The sequence below is a fragment of the Durio zibethinus genome, chromosome 24 (assembly GCF_047325235.1).
Source record: "Durio zibethinus cultivar Kanyao isolate XHJ-2024 chromosome 24, ASM4732523v1, whole genome shotgun sequence".
NCBI classification, from domain to species: Eukaryota; Viridiplantae; Streptophyta; class Magnoliopsida; order Malvales; family Malvaceae; genus Durio; species Durio zibethinus.
The window spans coordinates 808,855-832,617 of record NC_143185.1 but is presented as its reverse complement, the minus strand read 5'-3'; the positions used below and the strand labels follow the sequence as shown (position 1 = coordinate 832,617).

General features: G+C 33.6%; 5 protein-coding genes across 10 annotated transcripts; 2 read left to right on the top strand and 3 right to left on the bottom strand.

Annotated features, from left to right (window-relative positions):
• Window positions 1-57: 57 nt before the first annotated feature.
• LOC111315883 (omega-hydroxypalmitate O-feruloyl transferase-like) lies at window positions 58-3,459 on the top strand. The gene is made up of 3 exons (XM_089753770.1): window positions 58-219; window positions 340-810; window positions 1,122-3,459. Exons 1-3 carry the CDS (start codon window positions 217-219, stop codon window positions 1,977-1,979), a joined length of 1,332 nt encoding a protein of 443 aa, XP_089609896.1. The 5' UTR covers window positions 58-216; the 3' UTR covers window positions 1,980-3,459.
• Window positions 3,460-3,605: 146 nt separating this feature from the next.
• On the bottom strand, window positions 3,606-4,766 carry LOC111315882 (pollen-specific protein-like At4g18596). Its single transcript, XM_022917896.2, has 2 exons — window positions 4,458-4,766; window positions 3,606-4,337 (listed from the first exon to the last, which is right to left on the bottom strand). The coding sequence occupies exons 1-2, from the start codon at window positions 4,657-4,659 to the stop codon at window positions 4,003-4,005; spliced, it is 537 nt and encodes a 178-aa protein (XP_022773631.1). The 5' UTR covers window positions 4,660-4,766; the 3' UTR covers window positions 3,606-4,002.
• Window positions 4,767-8,950: 4,184 nt separating this feature from the next.
• Window positions 8,951-12,445, top strand: LOC111317301 (GRAS family protein RAM1-like). The gene is made up of 3 exons (XM_089753769.1): window positions 8,951-10,465; window positions 10,669-11,821; window positions 12,060-12,445. Exons 1-2 carry the CDS (start codon window positions 9,614-9,616, stop codon window positions 11,791-11,793), a joined length of 1,977 nt encoding a protein of 658 aa, XP_089609895.1. The 5' UTR covers window positions 8,951-9,613; the 3' UTR covers window positions 11,794-11,821; window positions 12,060-12,445.
• Window positions 12,446-12,558: 113 nt separating this feature from the next.
• On the bottom strand, window positions 12,559-15,968 carry LOC111316530 (membrane-anchored ubiquitin-fold protein 4-like). 6 transcript variants are annotated; one of them, XM_089753775.1, is made up of 5 exons: window positions 15,729-15,955; window positions 15,556-15,627; window positions 15,274-15,441; window positions 13,155-13,325; window positions 12,559-12,971 (listed from the first exon to the last, which is right to left on the bottom strand). In XM_089753775.1, the coding sequence occupies exons 3-5, from the start codon at window positions 15,401-15,403 to the stop codon at window positions 12,913-12,915; spliced, it is 360 nt and encodes a 119-aa protein (XP_089609901.1). In that variant the 5' UTR covers window positions 15,404-15,441; window positions 15,556-15,627; window positions 15,729-15,955; the 3' UTR covers window positions 12,559-12,912. The 6 variants fall into 6 exon arrangements, with proteins under 6 accessions (XP_089609901.1, XP_022774228.2, XP_022774232.2 ...); XM_022918493.2 differs by lacking the exon at window positions 15,556-15,627 and having other exon boundaries at window positions 15,729-15,968; XM_022918497.2 differs by lacking the exon at window positions 15,556-15,627 and having other exon boundaries at window positions 12,559-12,968; window positions 15,729-15,968.
• A 2,622-nt stretch (window positions 15,969-18,590) lies between these two features.
• Window positions 18,591-19,398, bottom strand: LOC111315881 (glutaredoxin-C1-like). The gene has a single exon (XM_022917895.2). The coding sequence runs from the start codon at window positions 19,250-19,252 to the stop codon at window positions 18,872-18,874; it is 381 nt and encodes a 126-aa protein (XP_022773630.2). The 5' UTR covers window positions 19,253-19,398; the 3' UTR covers window positions 18,591-18,871.
• Window positions 19,399-23,763: the final 4,365 nt, after the last annotated feature.

Below are 23,763 nucleotides of genomic sequence, written 5' to 3'. Positions count from 1 at the left end.
TCATTTTCATTTCCTTGTATATCTAAAACCAAAAGCGTGACTGCCGGGTCTTAAACTTCCCTTATATATTTACCAAGTTCAATTACCATCACAAATTTGTGACTGAGATCGAGCTAGAGCAATCCTTGTTTTCATAGTTTTCAAGTTTTGGTTACTGCAATTCCCTGCACTGAGACCTGACCATTTTCTTCAGTTTATCTCTTTCAGCTTTTTCTCATGGTTTGTTTTCTCAGAATCAATAAATTGTGCATTTAAACGCATTTGATATGGACCAATGTTTTTTTTTTAGTTTTGTTTCTCAGGTTATAAGTATCATCTCATTTCTGATTTATGATTCAGGTTGCAGAAATTATTGAAGGTTCTGCTATAATGGAGAAGTTCAATGGCAAAGTGTCTCAGCTTAGTGTGAAGCTAGGAGAGCCAACCCTGGTTTGTCCAGCTGAAGAGACAGAAAAGGGTCTATACTTTCTCTCTAATCTCGACCAAAACATTGCAGTCATTGTTCGCACCATATATTGCTTTAAGTCAGATGAGAAAGGGAATAAAAATGCTGGTGAAGTGATCAAGGATGCATTACGAAAGGTTCTTGTTCATTACTATCCCCTTGCTGGGCGGCTAACAATCAGCTCAGAGGGTAAACTAATTGTGGACTGCACCGGGCAAGGAGCTGTGTTTGTTGAAGCTGAATCAAACTGTAAGATGGAGGAGATTGGAGACATAACAAAGCCTGATCCTGAGACTCTTGGGAAGTTGGTTTATAACATTCCTGGTGCAAAAAACATACTAGAGATGCCACCTCTAGTGGCTCAGGTATTTCAAACTTCTGCAGAAACACTTTGGTGGCTTTTGGTTTGGGGGTAGTAAGATTCCTCAAGTATGAATATTACTTATTTACTCCCCTAGATATATTAGAAGTCTAATACGTTGCCTTTGGAGTCATCATCATGATTAATTTTCAATATGTGAAAATTTACTTCCTTGCATTATAAGCCTCAAGCAATCATCATCCTGAATCTCTTGAACAATGATAATCTCTAGAGAGGTAATGTCCATGAATATCATGCAGAATGTTGGACAGGTCTAATTTATCTGATATCTGGGTGATAAATTTTATTTTCCAGGTGACTAAATTCCAATGCGGAGGATTTGTCCTTGGCCTGTGCATGAACCATTGCATGTTTGACGGCATTGGTGCTATGGAATTTGTCAACTCTTGGGGTGAAACAGCCCGAGGTTTGCCACTAACCATCCCTCCATTCCCGGACAGAGCCATTCTGAAAGCCCGAAGCCCACCTAAGATACAGTATCTGCATCAGGAATTTGCTGAGATAGAGGATAAGTCCAGCACCGGTGATCTCTACAAAGATGAACTGCTCTACAGATCTTTCTGTTTTGGGCCTGAGAAGCTTGAAAAACTAAAGAAAAACGCTATGGAAGATGGGGTTCTTGAAAAATGTACTACTTTTGAAGCTCTTTCAGCATTCGTGTGGAGGGCTCGGACCAAGGCACTTAACATGCTGTCCGACCAACAAACAAAGCTTCTCTTTGCCGTTGATGGCAGGCCTAAATTCAATCCACCTCTACCAAAAGGCTACTTAGGAAATGGCATTGTATTAACAAATTCCATATGCCAAGCAGGTGAGCTATTGGACAAGCCATTTTCACATGCCGTGGGCCTTATTCAGGAATCAATTAACATGGTTACAGATGGTTACATGAGATCAGCCATAGATTACTTTGAGGTGACCAGAGCTAGGCCATCTTTATCATCCACTCTGCTGATCACTACATGGTCTAGGCTATCTTTCCACACTACAGATTTCGGATGGGGAGAGCCTGTTCTATCAGGGCCAGTTGCATTGCCAGAGAAGGAAGTGATCTTGTTCCTATCCCATGGCAAAGAGAGGAAAAGCATAAATGTTCTTTTAGGGTTGCCAACTTCTGCTATGAAGGTCTTCCAAGAACAGATGCAGATTTAGACAACAAGAAATATTTGCAGAATGTTGTTATACACTTATACTCCATCTTCTAGTTCACTGTTCTAATTCATTTCTCTTTGTGGTATATTACTACGTTTCGTCTATAGACTTGCAGCTGATCAGCAAAAGAAAAATTATGCATGATCAAGTACCAAGTAAAGTTGGCACAGGGTAAAAGGGACATCAAAGGTCAAAATTCTGTGCTTTGTGGCGTGGTTTTTCGTTCTTACTTTAATGTGGAATTTATATATTGAGAGCTGGAGGCACATCAATTTGAGCTTGTATTGCCCAGAAATTATGCGTCTTTGATTTAAAATTTAATGTTTTGTACTCATCATATTTCATTCTTTATTCAAAAGTACAAGTCTTTACCTGCATATTTATATATCCTGAATAGCCTGCTGAAGAAGCACAATGTAGATTAAATGGTTGAGGATGGAAAAGGTCCACCCTCTATTATACAAAAACAAGGCAAATGGAGAGAAACAAATTATAAGACAGAAACCGAAGTTAGTTCAGCTAAAAAAGGAGAAAGATGGTTCATATGCCTCCCAAATGAATTATTTCTGATTTCTTTTTTTGTTTTTCATAAGCTCAGAAACACCACCAAAACCAAAGCAAATGTGGGGTTCAGGAGAGTCCATTATGAAATATTAGTTAGACTATTTCTATCATGTCAGTCTGCTATAACAAACAGTCTATACTAGGGGAAGTATATAGATGTTAAACACTGGTAACTGCTAAGTCTAAGGCTATCTTTTTACACTGGTACAGGTTTGGTCGGGGAGATGAAACCCAAAGATATTTTAACAGCCCTTACATTCATAGAGAAGCAATATGAGTTTGCCTATCTTCTGGTATGAAAATTTGCCAAGAACAATTGATAATAACGTAATAAGAGCCACTTTGAAGGCATGCAAACACAATTACGTGGATGATCATGTGCAGTGCTCATCTGAGTTCTTCTGCTTCGGCAAAGAATTGTTGATCCACAATATGGAGATGCTGTTGCTTTAAACTGGCCACTTACCCTCAGGAAATGAGGATTTAAAATTATTGTTTTATGAAAGATTTTAGTGCCTTTTTCTTTTTCTTTTTTTCCTTTTCCAGACATAGCTTAAATGCTTGTAGGAAACAAACAACAATAAGCAGATGATACCAGGAAGGAAAGAGTTTCAGGGGAACTAGGAGCTGGACTGTGACCGGCCACAATTTGTCCGTTTGATACATTAAAGGATGGTTATCTTCTACTTGAAAGGACCTTAAATGATTTTATAAGGAACATTGACATGACAACCGAGGGTATGGCCAAAAAGCAGAACTTTGTGACTATAAGAGCATCTTCATGATTTAAGCTTGATCATGCCTTTTGGCACAAGTAATAGAAGTAAACTGCAGCTTATGCCGCTGTCAAGATGAATCAAACTTTTTGCAATAAAAGCCCTTTCTTCTCTTATTATCTCATCGATCTTTCTCACTTTCTCATGCTGAGCATTTTCCTATTGTGATGGGCATCATGGAAAATGCAGTATTGGCAAATTTGTTAATTTTTCAGATTTCAAAAGGTTATTCCTAATATCTTTAGTTACTTCACACATTTCATACATTGTAACTAAAAGACCAATCTAAATAAAATATGGTAAATATTCATGTATGTCCACATGCTTGACCTGGACTCCATATTGCACAAAAGTCTCTGGGCACAGTTGAATGTGCTTACACAAAGCATAAATGCAATGCAAATATGAAAATACCTTGTCATATGTGGCCCTTTGTTCTTCTTCAAGGAGCACCAAGTAAGGCTGGGAGGCAAAGGTAAAAGGGTATTGCAGGTTCTCCATTTCTTGTATTATGTGCAGACTGAGAAATGAAAAGAACCCTTACTTGATAGTTGAGGATGAGGAGATTGGATCTATCTTCAATAACTAGAATTTGTGTGTTAAGAAAAGGAGATACTTGGAAAAGTTGCCAAAAGAAAACCATATGGATGCTGTAAGGTAGGAATAACTAGAAAAGTCTTGCTTTAATTTCCACACAAGGTAGCATCTCTTTTTGCTGGTCTGAAATTCAATGCAGTTAGGCCGTAGATGCAGAGATTGGGGTGTCTGGATTTGATTGCTATCTGATCTGTTGTGCTTCTGTAACCAGGAATGTTGCAGGAAGTAGATGAGCTCCCAACCAAGCTTGCCTGGCAAGATGATGCGATGGCTGCCTCTGCACATTCGATCCCATCAACTGATGGTATTTCCAACATGTAAACTCCATGTTTATCTGTAGTTCTGTTGACTGAAAATGATATCTGTTCTCTTGTTTTTGGAACAAATGCCCTGAAGTTGCAGTCTATTTGAACTTCTGCACCTGGTTAGGCAATATTTGAATGATGAGAACCATGCTTTCATTTTAATTTGTTACTTACTGAACAACCAAAGAGCAAACCAATGAAACTTGGAATAATCATAGGTTGTTGAAATACTTCACCTGGTAAGAAGTAGCTGTGTCTGGAGAAGCTGTTGTTGGAGCAAATGTCACAATAAACAAGGCCCATTACGGTGATCTGGGCATTGTTTTTTGCTGGCTCAGGTTTCAAAGATAATGTCTTAATAAACAGAGAAGAAAGAAGAAAAAGAACTATTGGATTCATGGCAGCAAAATTTGGGAGATGAGAAAGAAACTTCCACATAACTTTCTCTATGAATGGTTGGTTTAAGTGAATAGCTTACAAAAGCATTATCATGTAGTTGGAGATGAGTTTAGCAGTGCGGATAGAGGGTAGTAGTAGTTGGTGGAGGTCCAAGTGTAAGCAAAAGTGGAGGAAATTTATCCTTGTTTCACAAGAAAACAAAGACATGTGAATGTCTTTTGGCAATATGTGGACTTGGTGGGTAGGAGAGAGAAGGGAGCAGCTTCTTTATAAGGGTTAGTGGCTTCATTTGTCACATTCACTGTGGGGCTTGATTTGAAGGCCTAAGTTTATGATAAGTTCAAATTAGCATGTAAACACTAGTTGGCGGATTGGAACATTCCTCTGATTTAGGGAAAATTTGATTGTTTTGAGATCCAATTTTCTAAACAATCATCTATGCAATAATACAATGCACTTTGTAAGTCTTGCAGGGTAGCCTGAGTCATAATTTAGCATAAGCAGACTGATCCCTTTGATGCTTAACAAAGAGACGTGGGAGAAGTATGCATTGTTGTTAAGCCAATAATTAAGCCATTCACTGTGAATTTAATGCTTACCACTCATGCATGCATTCTTGATTGTTTAGGTTGAATCAGGCATTCAAGAAAAAGCTTTTACATGCTGGCTAAAGGGGAAGCATTAAAGTTGTTCACGTGCTCTTCTGAAAAATTGTGAGGATAACTGGATAAAGTTCCATCAACTGTAATTTGGAAACAACATATTACAGTACTTGTAAAATCATGAACCTGTTGAATTTGAAAGCTGAATACACCAAAGAAAAGTTTTGAGTTGCTGTCAGATAACCTTCCACCATTCCTTTTCCGAGTTCTCCTTTCCTGGTTGAAGCTGGAATTCTTCTGCATACTTGTTACCTGTTTTAATGAAGTAAAAGTAATCCCCGTTTCGGGGAAGGTAATTCAGCTCGGTCTCTGTCTAGTAGAATTATGAAATCAAAAGCATGTGCAGGGTAATTTAGGTGCAATTATTGGGCCAACTTGGGCTTCTTCCAGGCTTTGCCATTTGCCTGATGGAAGGCATTGGATACCCGTGAACAAAGTAAAAGAAACTAGTGCCTGGCGACAATTGGCTCATGCTAAAGAGTGGACTGCTTATTTATAGTTGCTAGAATGCTTTAGGTAGATGGGATGATGATAGGAAATGTTTTTATTTATTGTTTTGGAGACCAAGACAGAATTGGGATCACGGACATACATAGAAATGTCTTGCTTTCAGCTCGATAGTTATTGCAACTAAATTTTAATGTAAATCCCAGGGGTTGGTGACTTGGTGCCTTTGGCGGCTAGTGTTCAAACTAATTTACTATTACTTATGAGGATTATATTATACATGCCTTGTAGTAACATGTGAAACAACAGCTTGTCCATTAAAGGGAGTTCTAGATTTTAGAACGGCATGAATTTCACCAACAGTTTTCGGCCTTACTGTCTCATGTCATTTTCATTTTCTAAATTACAACATGAAAATCAATTAACTGTGGTAAATAATAATCAAATCCACTTTCTTATTTGACATCATTGAGTATTGAATTAGTGAGTTTCTAATATTTTTTATATGAGTTTTATGTTTCATAGGTAAATTAGCATCAATGTTTAATGATTACTCAATAAACTGCCAAAAAAAACATTATCAGGATCAAATTTGCCTGCATGGATTAGATAGTAGCAAATGTCGGGCCCCTTGTCCATTGCTACTTTGCTAGCCTAGTTTTCTTTGATGAATAGTTAATACTACAAACCCAATAATCAGTTTAAATTTCAAATGCACTTTGACCCCAACTTTACGATGTTGTGATTGCCATTTCATTTGGGCCTTTCACTTGGGTGTCTCACTCAACCTCAACAATCTCCTAAGTCCGAACTTAATCTCATTCTCTGTCCGAGTTGCATTTATTGCAGGAATCTATTCACTCATGAAACCGCGAAGGAGGAAATGATAAAAGTTAAACAGAATCACAGACTCGATTGACTAAGAAAAAAGGGGTCTACCAAGGCATGCGTGGAAATTGGAGGGGTCTTCTACCCACGGTCTGTTGAATTTGGAAAGTGCAATGGAGGTCGTGTTTACCCCCAACAAAAGTTACAAAGCAGTGGTTTGACCGGGTCATCTGTTTCAGCTTACGGTCCATGGAGACAACTGCCTTTTGGCTTTAGCTTCTACTGTTTCATATGGAACTTTGTTTTCTAGGGGCTATGCGCTTTATGTTACCGGAGCCAATGGCTTCGTTTTAGCAGGTCAAAACAAGCGATAAAACAAGTTTCATTTGTCATCTCTGTGAGGTTAACCATCATGTCTTCCTTTTTCTCATAGCTATATATATTTCATTCCATTAATGAAACAAGATTATGATGTGATATATATCATCTATATATGCACATCAAAATGAATTAAATCTTTAGCGGTTGGCTGATCGAGGGAAGCTAAGTTAATTTAATGCTTCTTTAGGCATATGCTAGATGATCAACAGTATCTTTTCGTTCCATACTAACTTTTTTTAAAGTAAACTAATGTAAATTCTTGTAATAAAAAGATATTCTCTTAGATTAGTAAGTAGACCATGATTTTTGGGGCGAAGAAAAATGTTATATACGATTTAGACGATGATTAAACGATGGTTTTAAAGATTGAACATTGTTAAGGTAGAGAAAAGAAAGAGAAATGCAAGGAATTTCCCTGCTAGATGATCGAGGGAAGAGGTGACAAAAGCAAAAAAGAGATGAAAATTTTAGATGATTGGTGATTGGATAGACATACACAATTCATTAAGCTTCCCAGATCGAAATGTTTCCAAGTCAATTGTACGTAAAGACGTGCCTTTAGAACCCCTTGCAAAGTGCATGCAATGAGATACTGCCAGATAAAAAGTTTTTATCCAATTATATTAATAGAAGTGAAATTAAATATTTAATTAATCTCAAAAAAATAATAATTTAATGTGATTTAATTTAATTGATCAACATTCACAAATAAAAGAAATTATTAATTATAAAATATTATAAATATACATTCAAATTATGTACTCATAATTAATACATAAATTCTCTCAATCTCTTCTAATTTTATGAAATATTTTCAATTCAAATATACATATTCGTATGTGTACTCTCTCAACACAAATAAATACATATCCATATGTACATATACATCATACTTATGGGAATCTTTTCAATTTTTTTTAGTTCACTCACAAATTATTAAACATATACATCCATAAAATATAAATCTTCAAAAATTTTATAGAGTATCTATCCCATAAAATTTTATAACTCTTTTATATATTTTTCTCACATCTAATCTTACAAAAACTTCACTTATTTATAAATATACAAACTTATTTATTAAAAATTCTTTTACTCTTAGAATTTTTTTTACATATTAAACTTATTTATTAAGATTTTTTTAAAAAAAAATTTTTTTAAAAATATTTTTATCTAGCCAATAATATCTAATTAATTCAAAATAAAACTGTTATAAAATTAGAATTATTATTCCTCTGTACTATCATTCTATGATATGTATTTGTTTATATTAAAATGAAATGAATGTGAGAGAGAGAGAGAGATGCCGCCTAAGAAGGAAAATGGTTTGGGACAAGCGCTTCAATCCTTTGGCAAATCCAAGGAGTAGGCGGCGCCACCGACGCTAAATAAATCTGACGACCTTGCCTATGTCTCCTTTCTTGTCCTTTTCCTTCGTCTTCGCATCCCCACCATCCTCCCTTTCTTTCTTCCTTCAAAGTTCAACCTCATGCTAACTAAATTTGTGCTTAATTTTTACCAACAATGTCATTGTTAAATACTCTTTTATATTGAAATTCTGACCATAATTTGATTCTAAAACTTTTTCATTTCCTACACTCTTCAATTTTCCTTAATTACAAGTTACAACCCTAGTTAACCACTTGGAGATACTTAATCTTTTACTTAATTACATATTGAATCTTGGACACAAGAAACCTGTAAAAGGTGAAAGATATTGTAACAATATGTGATTCCAGAACTCAGTTGTCAACACCGAATACTAAAACCAAGTAATTAATGTTACCGTTATCGTGGTTGGTGATGAGATGTAACTTTTCATTGTTTGACATAAAAGATCAATAATATTACAATGGATGAAAGCAGCTAAGGGCATCAGGCAATGGAACATCCTCGATAGTGTTAAAGTAACAATTTTTGCTCATCACAATGCAGAGTGTAGAAGTTAAAATTCTATGCATCCCTTTGTCATTATGCAAATTTGAAGTCCTTTTCACAAGATTATGCATTGTTTGAAGCCCCTTTTCACAAGATTGTCATGCTTCCAGGGTCCACTTCTCTGTCCTTTTACTCTTTTCCAAAACATTTTTTTCTTTATTTATTTTCTCTCCCTCTCATCTTTCTCTCTATGCCAGTCACCAATCCCAGATTCACATCTAGTCTAGTGATAATCTACTAATTTTATACACCAAGACAGGGCACAATTATTCTTTAAAAACCTTCTCTGAGATAGGCCGGCCCAAGGGAAGAGTGGGTCCCAAGCAATGCCAACTGAGAGTTGTCTTGTAGTAGCAGGAGCCGTAGGCAAGCAAGGTTGAGTAAAAACAAGTGAAGAGGCCCCTAGAAAATCCAGCTAAACTTGGTATAGGAGATTATTAATCAAAAACCTCCAATCACATTAATTCAGCTTAGCAATTTGTCTCTAATCCATTTCTCTTTCCAAGACAATCTGGACAATGAGACAAATTCTTGGTGGAATAAGAAGAGAGAAAAGCTTTCTCTAGCTCTTTCTCATAACATTAACACACTAACACTAGTTCAACAACTCATGAGAGAGCAATATTTGAACACTAACTACTTCATTTGAAAGACCTTGATTCTAAGAAGAAACATACAAACACTCATTTGTTTTTAGGGGTTTGTGAGTGTTTGAAAATTATTGCTGATCAAAGTAAATGAACATGATTAATTCTCTTTGTGGCAGCATGGGCTCCATCAAGAGTGAAAACTCCTGTGAGTCAATTGCTGAGTCTAAGAAAACTACTCCTTCTGATTTGGAGCAAAATAGCTTAACCCCACCAAGCCTTAACTTCCCAGCCGTCAAATTTGAGTTAGATGGAGATGTTGAGGTCCAGTCCCCAGATAGTTCTCTGTGGGAAACTTTTTTCTCTGATCATTTTGATTCTGACTTCATGATCTCATCTCCAGTGAGGAACTTACCGTCTCCACTAATATCAAGCTATAATTTCAATAATGTTCAGGCAATGCAAGGGCAGAGTCTTTCAGGGTGCTCTCCACCTCGATTTTCATCTCAGCTCGGGTCATTTAGCAGCACCTACAAGGGTAAAGGGCAGAGCCCACTGCATAGAGTCTTTAACTCACCTAACAATCAGTTTATGCAGGTTGAGAGCCTTTCACTGCCGGCTATAGAACAAATCTTGGATGATTATCAAAAGGATGGTTATGGAGAGTACCCAACAACAAAGATTTCAGCTATTGGAACCTCAAATAACATGTTTGAAATGTCAACTACTGCTCCAGGAATGTTAGACTGCATGTCAATGCCGAATTCTTCAAGGTTTTGTGGGTCTGCAAGTGAAACATCATCGTCAGCCGGATGTTCTCAACTGACCCAGGAGCAACACTATCAGGTAAACTCTGTCTCAAGAGCACCATTATCCCAAAAACTACAACAAGAGCATCAACAGGAGAAGCGACAATTAGCAGCAGCACCACAACAACAGCAACAGCAGCACCAGAACCTTGGCCATACCTTGATGGTTCCTATTCCTGTTGGCCCTGAGCAGGTACTCCGATCTCTTGCTCTTTTTTTCTTTTGTCCATTCATTGATTATTCAGCAGTATTCTTTCTGCACTTTTACAACGACAAAGATACAGAAAACAAAAAAGGAACTATAAAGAGATGATGATGCATGAATATTTTCACGTACAAACAAATTCTCTTTAGTTTAGTCACAAGTTTTTACTCTATTTTAATTTGCCTTTACAGGAGCAAGATAGTGGCCTTCAATTGGTTCACCTCCTCCTAGCATGTGCTGAAGCAGTGGCCAAAGAGGATTACCTGTTAGCAAGGAAATATATACACCACCTGAATCGAGTGGTAACTCCTCTTGGGGACTCCATGCAAAGAGTTGCCTCTTGCTTCACTGAAGCCCTCAGTGCAAGGCTAGCGGCAAACATAACCACCGATCCCAGCACTTCCAGTGCTCCAAAACCATACTCTCCTTTCCCATCAAACTCCTTTGAAGTCCTCAAGATTTACCAAATTGTTTACCAAGCCTGTCCATACATAAAATTTGCACATTTCACTTCTAATCAAGCCATTTTTGAGGCCTTCGAAGCTGAAGAACGTGTTCATGTCATTGACCTAGATATCCTCCAAGGCTATCAATGGCCAGCTTTCATGCAAGCTCTCGCTGCCCGACCTAGTGGAGCTCCTTTTCTCAGGATAACAGGAGTTGGACCCAGCTTGGAAACCATCAAAGAGACAGGCAGATCCTTAACAGAACTAGCTTACTCTCTCCACATCCCATTTGAGTTCCACCCAATTGGCGAGCAACTTGAAGATATAAAACCCCATATGTTCAACAGGCGAGTTGGTGAGGCTCTAGCCGTTAACGCTCTTAACAGGCTCCACCGAGTCCCTGGTAATTGCCTGGGAAACCTACTGGCAATGATCCGTGATCAAGCGCCTAACATTGTAACCATTGTTGAACAAGAAGCAAGCCATAATGGCCCTTACTTCTTAGGCCGTTTCCTTGAGGCATTGCACTATTATTCAGCAATATTTGACTCATTGGACGCCACTTTTCCTCCAGATTCTGCTCAAAGAGCAAAAGTTGAGCAATACATATTTGCACCAGAGATAAGAAGCATAGTGGCATGTGAAGGGAGTGAGAGAATAGAAAGGCACGAGAGGCTTGAGAAATGGAGAAAATTGATGGAAGGAAAAGGGTTCAAAGGGGTGCCATTAAGTGCAAATGCAGTAACTCAATCAAAGATTTTGCTGGGTTTATATTCCTGTGATGGGTATCGATTGACTGAAGATAAAGGTTGCTTGCTTTTGGGGTGGCAAGACAGAGCAATTGTTTCTGCTTCTGCATGGCGGTGTTGAATCATCTTCTTCCTTCGCTGTTTTTCATGTATGTTTCTTTTTCATCTTTCCAGGCTTTTGTTGTTATTACAATCTTGGACATTGCTTTTCTCAACTTGATACCATGCAAAAACATAAATACAAAATTTCAAGGTAAATGCCAGGAAAGGTGAAAGTGAAGGAAAAAGACCTTACAAAATTAGGATTAGCTCAGTCTTATATTTTATTCATTGTATAACGAACTTTTTCTGTTGAATGATGAGAAGAAAATCATTGTTTAATAATAGGGCACAGGGTCGAGAAAACGCTGCTGATTTCCATCCTATATGTCGTAATCACTGGACCGTGTAGTGTTGGCTCAAGATCGATCGTAAGATAAAAAGTTCTTTTTCTTACAGAGTTCGTCAGATTTTTCTTGAAAGTGGATGATTTGGTGAATGGTGAGACCCACTTGCAACAGCAACGATCTCGTCTTCCAGGATCCAATTTGATTAATTCATCTTGAATTTTATGGTGTAACTTCCTTTGAATTATAAAACAGAAAGGGAATTTATACATTGTTATATGGTAAGCCTCTTAATCTCTCGTTAAGGTAATGAAAAGTCAGGCCTCATCTTTTCTTCCAGTACTGCTGCTGTTTCAAATGAATTTAGTAAAGGCTATACGCCCTCTTACTGTATAAATGTATTTCTCTGTTCCAGCTGGTTGACTTTATATGGACATACATGGGCAGAGAACACATTCACATACATAAACACACACAAACATGTATGCTCATCCTAGAGATGTGCTTAAACGTGGCATCAGCCTTAAAAAATAAGATGGTATTCAAGATCATGGTTCGAAGAGTATCGTGTATATGTCAATGAATCCATAAGCTCTGTTAGAGAAATAATGAAGAGAAAAGAAAAAAAAGCTGTTATCTAATACAAGAAACACCCATTTTATAAAGACGTAAATACATCATCACCAACATCACTGTTACTCAAGAATGACCTCAAAACAAACCATGTAAAAATGAGGGATGGCACTGTTCTACTAATTAATTTCTGCTTCCACGACCATGGTCATAGCCCAGCAGATCTTAGGAACCCGTGACGCTATCTCACCAGCTTGAATCTGAATCAAGACCAAACCTTTTCACAATATGTAACACGAACAGACGTTTTTCCTGGAGGCCTCATCCACCTTTTTTTCTGCTATATACAAAAATTAACCACATTTTAACATTTAAAATATGCAGGAAAGAAAGCATATAGATCATGCATATTTTGTCCTCTAATACAAGATAAAAGCTTCCGATCCAATTCAAACTCTTACTCTCAGTAGTCAATAAATAAATTACTTGCAGCAGAAAAAAAATGTGGATAAGATTGGAGTACCTGTTTTCACTTTTGTTATAAACGGCTGTACAACAACATGCATGGTGATGACTGCTTTTGGAAGATCACCAAAAGGTACTCTACACTGGCCAACAGTCTTGCTGTTCTCCAAAATTTTCCCAGCATTTATCAGTTTGATGTCATTGGCTCCCTTCGGTGCAATTTTTTTATCTAAGACATATGAAAACATCATAGATTCAACAATATAAAGCACAAAGACAACATTTTTAACTAGATCTTTGCTTCCACCACCCTAATACGATAAGGGTTAAACATTTCGGAAATAGGTATACTGATTCTAATTTATCCATTTTGACACTCACCATCTACCACAACTTCACAAATGAAGTGGTAAAAGAAAGAGAACACAAGAAAAATTGAAAGGAAATATGAAGCATTCCTTGCCCAAACACAATTTTCATTACTCATGTGTGATTGGTTCATTAAACCCAGTGGGTCCGACCCTTCTTCGGTCCCACGCATAGCGAGAGCTTTATGCACCAGGCTGCCCTTTATGTGTGATTGGTTCATCAACACATGCAAAACGGTTCTCTATGTCTCACTCAGTGCCTCCCTTGTGATCAGCAGAAGAGATGTGACTATCCACAGGCTAAAATAAGTTAAGGCAAGTGGCATAAAAGGGACATATTAAGCCATCCGGCAGTCTCAAGTCTAAAAAATAGTCCAACCATTTAGTAGAAACCTTGCAAATTCACACATTCTTTTAAGTATCCTATCCTCATAATCATCCTAGATTATCAAGGCCAAAGGATTTTGGGCAAAAATATGAAAGGTAAAAACCTTTAAAGATGGGTGGGTAAAAGTAAACTCAAACACAGTATTGCCAAGGAAGCCACTACTACTTGATGGTATAAATATCATTTAACACAACAAAGAAGAACAACAAGATGGGGAAACGAAACAAATAAAACATTCATAGTCAGCAATGACAGCAGATTGTCAAATAAACTAGTAACTATTAAGTAATTTCAGGCCAAGAAATGTGAATGCTGAAAAGCAAGACGATTGAACAAGGCATACTCCCCACCAGAAGGATAAAATAGATATTTTAATTCTTTACAAAGTTAGTTTAGCAAGTATTACAAAATGAATATATAAGGTCACCTTACCCTTAGATTGAAGACCTTGAAGTAGTAAAGACACAAGAAAGAAGACTCCAGAAAAAACCAAGACTAAAATTTGGATAAAAAGACATATGTCAAACCACTTGCTTTATCTCAAAGCGGTATCATCCGCATGTGGAAATGAACATATATTAGACGTCAAATTGATAACAGTCCATGCACAATATGCAACAAAAGGATGAAGAGATGTGTCCAAAACAAGGAACACAAAACCAACAGGGAATAGGATGGTAGAGAAAACCCATGAATAGAAATCTTCAGTCATGCATAAGCAATCAATGTCAGCTTCATCCAAAAAAACATTAATCACATCAGAGAGCAAGAATCCACTTATAGGATCTCAAAACACAAGGTGTAGTTGCTGGGAATTAAACAACTTGAGGAGTCTCCTGTGAGAAAACCATATTCATTGCAGTTAATTTCAAGGCTAGAAAACTTGGGGATTTGTAACAACCAATTATTATTTAAATTAAAGCCTGCCAGTGACCAATTGATACAACCATCTGATAAAAGCCAATTAAGCACCTTCAAACAATCAAACTTAAATGCCACATGTTGAAAATAACTTCAAAACAAAAACTTTTAAACACAAATTTTCCCCACTACATTATCTTTAAGGCATGGAGAGAAAGTAGCACTTTCATGCTATTATCTCCAAAAATGAATGAAACAAAATCCGTTCCCAACGAAAATGAACAAATGTAAAGTAGAAACTTCTCAAAAGATAAAGCATCATGCAGTGAACCCCTAAGCCCTAACTACAAAAAAAAAAAGTACCAAGGGAAACATGGAACCAATTATGCACCCATAGGACTACCATTAAAGCAAAACACCATGAGAATTCAGTCATTAGAAACTGGCCTTTGAATAAATTTAGAGTTACTTCTACAATTACAATGCAAAATGCAATAAAAACCAAATTGAAATGGAAACCAAAGGACTTAAATTTTTATAGAGAAAAAGGAAGCACTAACCTTTAGGCCATTCAGCAACAATCCTTTCCTTGAGCATTGCAACGGTTGAAGCAGGTGAGTATCGAAATGGACCGATATCCGATCCATCATACAATCGGAACTTAAGTTCTACCAGCTCCTCCTCCAGCATTTCAATTTTCCAACTTTTCAAACAAATAAAAACCCTTCCTTTAAAAAAAAAAGTAAAAATCACTCTCAAATTCACCATTAACCCAAGAACCAAAGAAAAAGCAAGAAAATTGAACAGAAACTTAAATAAACAGAACACTCTGTTTGGATTACCTAGAAAATGAAAGAAAAGTAACAGATTTTAAAATCACAACTCACTCCACTCCAACAGTTCAACCTTTTTAACTATTAAAAGCAAGAAAAGAATTAAAAAGAGTTTCAAAACTAAGAAAATAGTCCAAAACAAAATTTTAAATCACAACAAAATAAAAATAATAATAAAATACCTTAAAAGATGGATGAAATAAATCGTCGAAGCTCTTTTTTTCTTGGGAGTTTTATATGAGCCAGACTTTACATATTAAAAGCATTGGTTAAATTTCAAAAGAACTCCAGATTAGACCCGATCTTCACGCTTTCCTTTTTCTTTCACAGTAATTTTGTTGTTAGCTTTATTTTCCTTTTTCAGTTCCATTTTTCTATTTTTTTTTTCGCCGAGAAGAGAAACAAAAAAAAAAAGAGATTTTTAGTCGAATCTCTCAGAAAATAGTCAGTTGATAACATTGTAAGGATTGATCATCTGTTTGAATCTTCACGTGGCATATTTTTAATTGGTTAGTAGGAAAGAGCAAAGCTGAAGTTGATGGTAGGGGAGCAAAGCTGAATTTAAATAATTTATAAGTTAATTTATAAATAATTTTATAAATTATAAAATAATCATCACATTTTTATTGGTATAAATTGAGAATAAATAATTTTATATTTTATTAATTTCATAAGGTATATATCAAAATATATAACTAACATAAAAATAAACAAATAAATAATATAGAATATTGATCTTGCTGATAAAAATGGGCTAAAACTGGGTAGAAAGCCCATTTTCTTGAGTTTTGGGCTGAACAATGACTTCCCAATAACACTTTTCCCCTTTTTTTTTTTTTTTTGGTATGTTTAATTGTTTGCTGGGAAAGGGTGAATGTCAAATAAAAGGTCGTGGGGGACTAACATAACCACAACAACATCAATACTTGCATTTGCTCGACGCAATTAGAAATGGAAATGAATATTCGTTATTTTTAAAATATTTATAATATTTAAATTTATTTAAATATTTATAATATTTAAATTTATTTAAATATTTATTAAATTTGGATCTATTTAAATAAATATTATGTGTTTAAATATTTAAATTCATAAAAATATTTGTTTATTTAAAATTTTTATCAAAATATAAAATTAACAAAATTTTAATTAAAAATTCAAATTTATTCTTAATTAATAATAAATAAAATTTTTTAAATCCAAAATTTTCTATAAATATAAAATTTTATATATTTTATATATATATGAGTGATTTATTTAGATATGAATTTAAATATTTATTATTTATTAAAATTTAAATGATTTTAAATATTGAATATTCAAAAAAAATATTATTCACATATACTCATAATCTATTACAATAATAAATTTTTTATTCAAATTTATTATTAATTATTTATAATTATTAATATAAATATATTAAATAATAATAAATATTTTTTTATTTTTTGATATTTTATTCTATTAATTTAAAATCGAATTGAATTGAATCTTATAAAAATTTAAAAATTTTTAAATTTATTTTTTTATTTATAATATTTAAAATTAAAATTTTATTTAAAAAATTAAATTTTTTATCACTCGAATCATTAATATAAATATCTATTTATTTATTATATTGACATCCCTAAAAAATAATGATTCAAACTTCCAAGAATTTATGTATGTCAAAGATGGATGCTGATAACCTTTTAGCTTAAGTCAAAATAAGATTAGTCGCTTTGTCTGTTGGAAGATCCAAAGTTGAGCTTAAAGTCTAAATGTGGGACCAACTTGATCTAAAGTTGAGAATCATCTTGTCAAAGGCCATATCATAATGACTGTTCCCTACCAAATCCTACATTCATGATCCACTGCTGAAAATCTAGGGTCCAAAATTCCATTAATTTCTGCAAATCCACAGTTTTGATTTTGTCAGACTATGTAACATGTTATTATTATAATTATTGGCATTATTATTAGGAAAAAAAATTAGATAAAGCTTATTAGATAAAATTTGTAAAAATTTTTATTAAAAATAATTAAATTAAAATTAAAATAAATAAATTGAAAAATTATTATCTAAATTAAGTGTGTAAATTTTTTAAAAAAAATTTTAATAGATTTTAATATTTTTTTAGATAAATATTTTTTTAAAAAATATTAATAAAATTATTATCATTAAATAAATATCAATCAAACTTAAATTATAAATAATATTTTTTTATATTTTTTATATATTATTAAATTTTACATTAAATTATATTAATTTATCAATTTAAATTTTTACTAAATTTTTTATTGAATTATTTTTAAAATATTTTCACAAACTTCATCCAATAAAATTTCATACAAATTCCATATCATTAAGCCGAAAGGATGGATACAGGTTATCAGCATTGAGACAGAATCAGCGAATCTCAAGCCAAAGACAAAACCCAAAAGAAGAAGCCATCCGCAAACACAGTCTTAACATTTGGTCAAAACTCCCAACGCTCTAGGCCTTCCCCTCTCTCTCTCTCTCTCTCTCTCTCTCTCTCTCTCTCTCTCTCATCTTCCTAGCCCACAAAGTCGGACACGTCATCATAGTTCCGCACAAATCACACGTGTTAAAAAACGAGTAGAAAATATTGTACGTGCATCGAAACTCGCGACTCGTGAGCCATGTACGTAGGAGTGGGGGCGGGGGGGGGGCCTCCACGAAACGATTTTTCATGGTGGTGTATCTGTAAATAATTGGGTTTGAACCTGGCGAATTTCGGCAAAAGTCTTGCACTGGTGTTTATTTTTTACTGTTTTTACGGCTGTCAAAAACTGGGGTTCTTGCCTAAGCTCCCAACTATCATTGCTCGTTCAAAAAATGAAAAATCTTTCATGGATGTCAAAAGGATCAGAGTCACAGGTAAGATAGTCCGCCATTAAAATTTTAAACTCTTAACATGCCATACACTATAGTAGTGGAAATCATTAAAATGGATAGAAACAAATGTAAAATGAAGATTCAAGTGAGAAAACTCGGTGGAAATCACTATTTTGTTTTGATTTGTATAGAGGAGGAAGCCATTACATTTCACTTGAGATCAAGATTAGTGAAAACACAGAGCAAAAACAAGAAAGATCCACTTGTAAAACATCAACAAGAAGAAGAAAAAAGAAGCCTAGAAACAAAGACATATCAGTCGTTGCAGTACCCAAAATGGAGGAGACTCCAAAACCACCACTCCTCTTCCTCTGTCATACTTATCTATACCAATCATTTTTTTTTTGGGGGGGGGGGGGGGGGGGGGGAGGGGGGCTTTTCTTTTCAGCTGTTATGATCAAAGCACAAGATAACAAGAAAAGATAATCAAAGCCAGAGAGCTCCAGCTTCTTTGAGAAGAGGAACAAGAGTGCCATTGATATGAGAAGCCATGACTCTATCCATTTTACCCACAAGTTTCCCACCAATGAACACAACAGGAACAGCGGGAGAAGAGGTTCCGAGTAGCCTCATCAAAGCCTTCTCCATATCTTTCCCTCTAGGATCTTCATCAAGTTCATATACAGTTGGGTTCACTCCCATGCCACAGAACAGCCTCTTAATCGCATGGCACATGCAGCAACCGCTAATACTAAAGATAACCACTGCATTCTCCGAAGCCAACATCTCTATCCTCTCCAATGGGTCCCCAACAGTAGTCCTGCTGGTTGGCATGTAATATCCCCATGAACCAGTCTGGCAATTCATTTTCAAGTAAAGCTGAGTGTTTTTGTAGGAAGAAATTAATAGAGAAAAAGTTTGGGGATTTTGGCTTAGGAGTGGTGAGTAAGAGACTCTCTGTTGAGGAATGATGAGAGGCTTTGGTTGGTGTGTGTGTGTGTGTGTGTGTGTATATATATATATATATATATGTACACACACACATGGAGAGAAAGAGAATCGAAACCATGGGCAAGCTTTCGAGGGGAATCATGTTTTATTGTTACATTCAAAGTAGTAATTAAATCCATAAAACAAAATAAAGTATCTCGTCACTAGCGTCAGCGCAATAACGTGTGATGGTGAGAGAAACAAGGGCAAAAGCAAAAGGGGATTTGTAGGAATAAGAATGATCAAATTTCTCTCTTTTTTTTTTAAAGATATTGTATATTTTATCATGCATAGACACGAAAATAGAAACCCTTAAATTATGCTAATAGTTATTTTTACATCTCATTAATTATAGAAACAAATCATCAAAAGAATCTGCATATATGCAATAATAGAGAAAGAGATTAATTTTGCAAAAGATTCCGCGGATAATTAAGTAAGATGAATTTTTGTTTTTTATTTTTCCTCGAAGGTTAGCTAACTCAAAATTGATTAAATCGAGTTAAACTTTACCTTTTGCATGTCAGTAATATATATATATATATATATATGTACGGAGGTGTAACTAGAAATAAACCAAGTGGAATCATATTCATATATTAATTCTTGTATTATATAAACATATAAATGATTTCATTGTATTATTAAAAAAATTTGCTTGAAATTCAATAGCTTTAAATATTAAAAAGGTGTATATTTAATAAAAAAATATTACAATGAGATAATATCTCATGCAATCACATCTAATGAGATGATTATATTTAAATTTATAAATTGAGTTGAAAATCGCTTAACTACTGCTTTTATTATTTATATTTTATTTTGCAAAAGATATTTTTAAATATATAGGTAAAAAATATTTTTGAGTAAATTAAAAATATTTATTTATATTTATATAATAAAATATATGATTTTACTTTTATATAAAATATTTATATTTTCATAGATATATATCACATTTCATATTTTAATCATAGATACTATTAACATATGATTATATTTATATTCAAATATAAAAAAATTTTTAGCATCTTGTTTGAAACCTAAATATTAATATCATCATCATTATAAAAATAGATGAAAGTTTTATTTGTTTAACCTTTCACTTTATGCTTTTACTAAATTTTTAAAGCACCAATACAAATAATAATAATAATAATAATATTTTTTGCATATATAATTTAGTTTTTTAAAAAATTAAGTGAGTCAATTGACCCCAATTTACTATGTTTATGTCTATGGATACTTTTAAAAATTAAAAATTAAAAATTTTAAAGAAAAATTTTCTACCATACATCCTCACAATTTATTTTTAAAATATCTTGCTTAATCTTTTAGTAACTTTACTCACTATCATTCACCATTCAACAAACACGCATTGTAATAAATGAACATCTTAAAAAAAATTTTGAATCGGTCAATATATATAATATTTCCTAAGATATACAAGTGGGATTTGGGCATGAATGCTTGATTGGAAAGAAGAGATCAGAAGTAAATTATTGCACTTACACAGGCCTATCAGATGTGGGAGTTAATGTTGGTTATTAGACGGCAGGGTCGCCCCGTCCTTGTTGTCGGTCCTACTATCATAAAAGGAGTAATGTGGCCTTCTCAAACATTTGTACCGTTTATTTGACGTGACCCTTCATGTTCATTTTACCCTATTTCTTCTCTTTGAATCTCTTTTATTTATATTCCTTAGCTTCGTACACACTATTTAGCTATGTAACACAAACCCTAAATCACTGTTCACTTCTTCACCCTCTAATTTTCTTCTTCTTTCACTTTATTTAGTCAAATTTTAGGCTAGGAATGCAAATGTTAGACCTTCTCATATCAAAATTTCAAATGTTTATCCATAATCCATCCCTTTGCTTTTCCTTTATTTTTTCTTACCGTTGTAGTGAAACAAAGCTGAAAGACAGATTTCAACAATGGTTTTTTTTTCCTTCTTGTTTTTTTCTCCGAAAAATATTTGGTTTGATATAGTACCTTAAGATTTGAAAACATGCATTTTCTAAAACATTAATGGCAAGGTCAACAAAGTCACAATTGCAAGCAAAAAAAAAAAAGTCACAAGTTCATCGCCAAATTAAAGTATGAGCTAATTAATTAGTTATTGTTGCTGGTAATTGTTAGGAATATTTTCAAGTTTAAAAGATATTTTAATCATTTTTTTATTAAAGACAATCAATAAATAATCAATAAATAATTAAAGATATTTTAAATTTTTAAATCAATATAACATATCAACTTAATTTAAGATTTCAATGTCAGATCAGTTCAATTACATCATCAATTTATCCAACGAACTCCTTTTAATATTGATTTATCATTTTTTTAAGTGAACAAATAACATTTAAATCAATTCAATATTTTAGGTTACCCTTGATTATAAAATTGATTTTAGACAAATTAAATTATCTAAAAACTCTCATCTTTTAACTATAAATAAGATCAACGAGATCCCATCTAAATCATCTTACATTTTTTTTACTTTCTCTATTCTCATTTTTACTTAACTATTTTATCGATCTTTAACTTAAATATTGGAACACAAACATTAAAAAATACTCATAGTTTTTATCGTTATCCACTCTATTCCTTTCTTTTATGATTAATTCAAGATTTTATCCCTTCAGCTAAGCTCCGCACAAATAGTAATTAATGACAGAAATTGTTGTTGTTGGGGAGGGAAAAACCAAAGTTTTCGACGTTAACATTGATTTCCACAAATTATAATGATTGGTTTCTCAATTTTTTTTTTTAATAAGGTGAGTGTTTTATGATGTAAATTCTCTGGATATATAATCATAACCAAATTAATCCATTATTTAAACATAACATATGGTATTATATGTATATGTAACATAACATCCAATTAAAATCAGACCAATAGTACTTTATCATGTCTCTCCCCCCCCCCCCCCCCACGACGACCTTTTTCGTTTGAGTCGTTAAAGCAATACAACATGACGGCTTTTCTCAGCTTTTGTTCCTCATTTTGCTGTCTCAAGTTCAACCAGCTGTTTTTCCTATTTTCATTTTCTCAATCTTTGTTACCATCATCACTCACTATTTCTCTTTTGCTATTTCCACAAAGAAACCAGCCTAGCTTTTCATTCTGTCGTTTTCACTATTTCTCTAGCTGGTGTATCAGTGTTGGGATCTGTCAGTTTTTTTGTCTTGTCTTGTGTTTTCACAAAATGTCTGTTCTTCTTGTTTTTGTAGTAGTGGAACTACACTGGGAGGTAATAACTTAAATAAATAATATAATAATTATATAAATTTAATTATAAAACTATAAAACAGAAGGCAATTATTTTGCTAATCTTTAAGTTTTGTGTTTCGTCGATAGTTAACTGATGATGATCAACATTGAACTGAAATGATCTCCGTTTAAACGTTAATGAAAGCAGTTCAATTGCATATGGGAGATCTATGGTCAGAGAGACAAAGGGTAGCAACTCCTAAGTTTCCAACAAGGATAGGAATTCGAATGTTAGATCTTGTCGTGTCAAAATTTCAATACCATCTTCACTCACTATTTCCACAAAGAGACCAGCCTTCCATTTGTCGTTTTCAAATTCAAATAAGCATTCTCTTTCTTTTTAGTTTTTTTTTTTTTTTGGCTTTTCAAGAAGTTTGAAAATTCAGACTTTCCAAAGCTCTCTGATTGCGTATCAGTGTTGGGATCTGTTGGTGCTTTTGTCTTGTCTTGTGTCTCCACAATTTTGTCCTTGTTAAAAGCATCGTTATTCCTATCTAATAAATATTTAATATGTTATAATTTTATATTAAAATTAAAATTTTTTATTTATAATTAATTAATTTTTAATTAAATATTTAACATAATATTAGGGTCAATAATTTTTTTATTATCTCATTTAAATGTCATGTAATAAATTTTTTTTATTTTCATTTATATATAATAGAAGCTTATTAAATTAATATTATTTTATATTTTATAAATATATAATTTTTTTATAATTTTATATTTAAATTAAATTTTTTATTATAAATTAATTTTAAGTTAAATATTTAACGATTTGTAAGGAATGTCCGTTTCCTTGTTGGACTGGAGTTTGTTCTTTGGAAAAAGTCAACATTTATCAGCTCATCAATTAAGATGCTAGTTGTTACCCTAAGTTATGTACATGACATAAAACGAAAAAAAGAATGAATAGGTAATTCACATACACATGAAAAATTAAATTAAAAAACAAAAACAAAAACAAAAAATTGGGATTCGACAGTCCCATCTTTGTTTTGCCACAAAGCATAACTCTCATTGCTCCGTATTCTAAAAATTACTATTAAGTTATATCATGTTATTGTAATAGTGAACTACACATGGGAGGTAATAAATTAAATAAATAATATAG

What these genes read in the sequence shown, in the direction of transcription:
- LOC111315883 (XM_089753770.1), top strand. An exon ending in TGCCACCTCTAGTGGCTCAG is followed by an intron (nt 811 to 1,121) that starts GTATTTCAAACT and finishes TTTATTTTCCAG; the next exon opens with GTGACTAAATTCCAATGCGG.
- LOC111315882 (XM_022917896.2), bottom strand. Translation starts at nt 4,659, where the DNA reads ATGTGGAAGTTTCTTTCTCATCTCCCAAATTTTGCTGCCATGAATCCA. An exon ending in ACACAGCTACTTCTTACCAG is followed by an intron (nt 4,338 to 4,457) that starts GTGAAGTATTTC and finishes TTGCCTAACCAG; the next exon opens with GTGCAGAAGTTCAAATAGAC.
- LOC111317301 (XM_089753769.1), top strand. Translation starts at nt 9,614, where the DNA reads ATGAACATGATTAATTCTCTTTGTGGCAGCATGGGCTCCATCAAGAGT. An exon ending in TTCCTGTTGGCCCTGAGCAG is followed by an intron (nt 10,466 to 10,668) that starts GTACTCCGATCT and finishes TTGCCTTTACAG; the next exon opens with GAGCAAGATAGTGGCCTTCA.
- LOC111316530 (XM_022918493.2), bottom strand. Translation starts at nt 15,403, where the DNA reads ATGCTGGAGGAGGAGCTGGTAGAACTTAAGTTCCGATTGTATGATGGA. An exon ending in TGTTGCTGAATGGCCTAAAG is followed by an intron (nt 13,326 to 15,273) that starts GTTAGTGCTTCC and finishes CATATGTCTTAG; the next exon opens with ATAAAAAAATTGCACCGAAG. An exon ending in TATAACAAAAGTGAAAACAG is followed by an intron (nt 12,972 to 13,154) that starts GTACTCCAATCT and finishes TTTTGTATATAG; the next exon opens with CAGAAAAAAAGGTGGATGAG.
- LOC111315881 (XM_022917895.2), bottom strand. Translation starts at nt 19,252, where the DNA reads ATGAATTGCCAGACTGGTTCATGGGGATATTACATGCCAACCAGCAGG.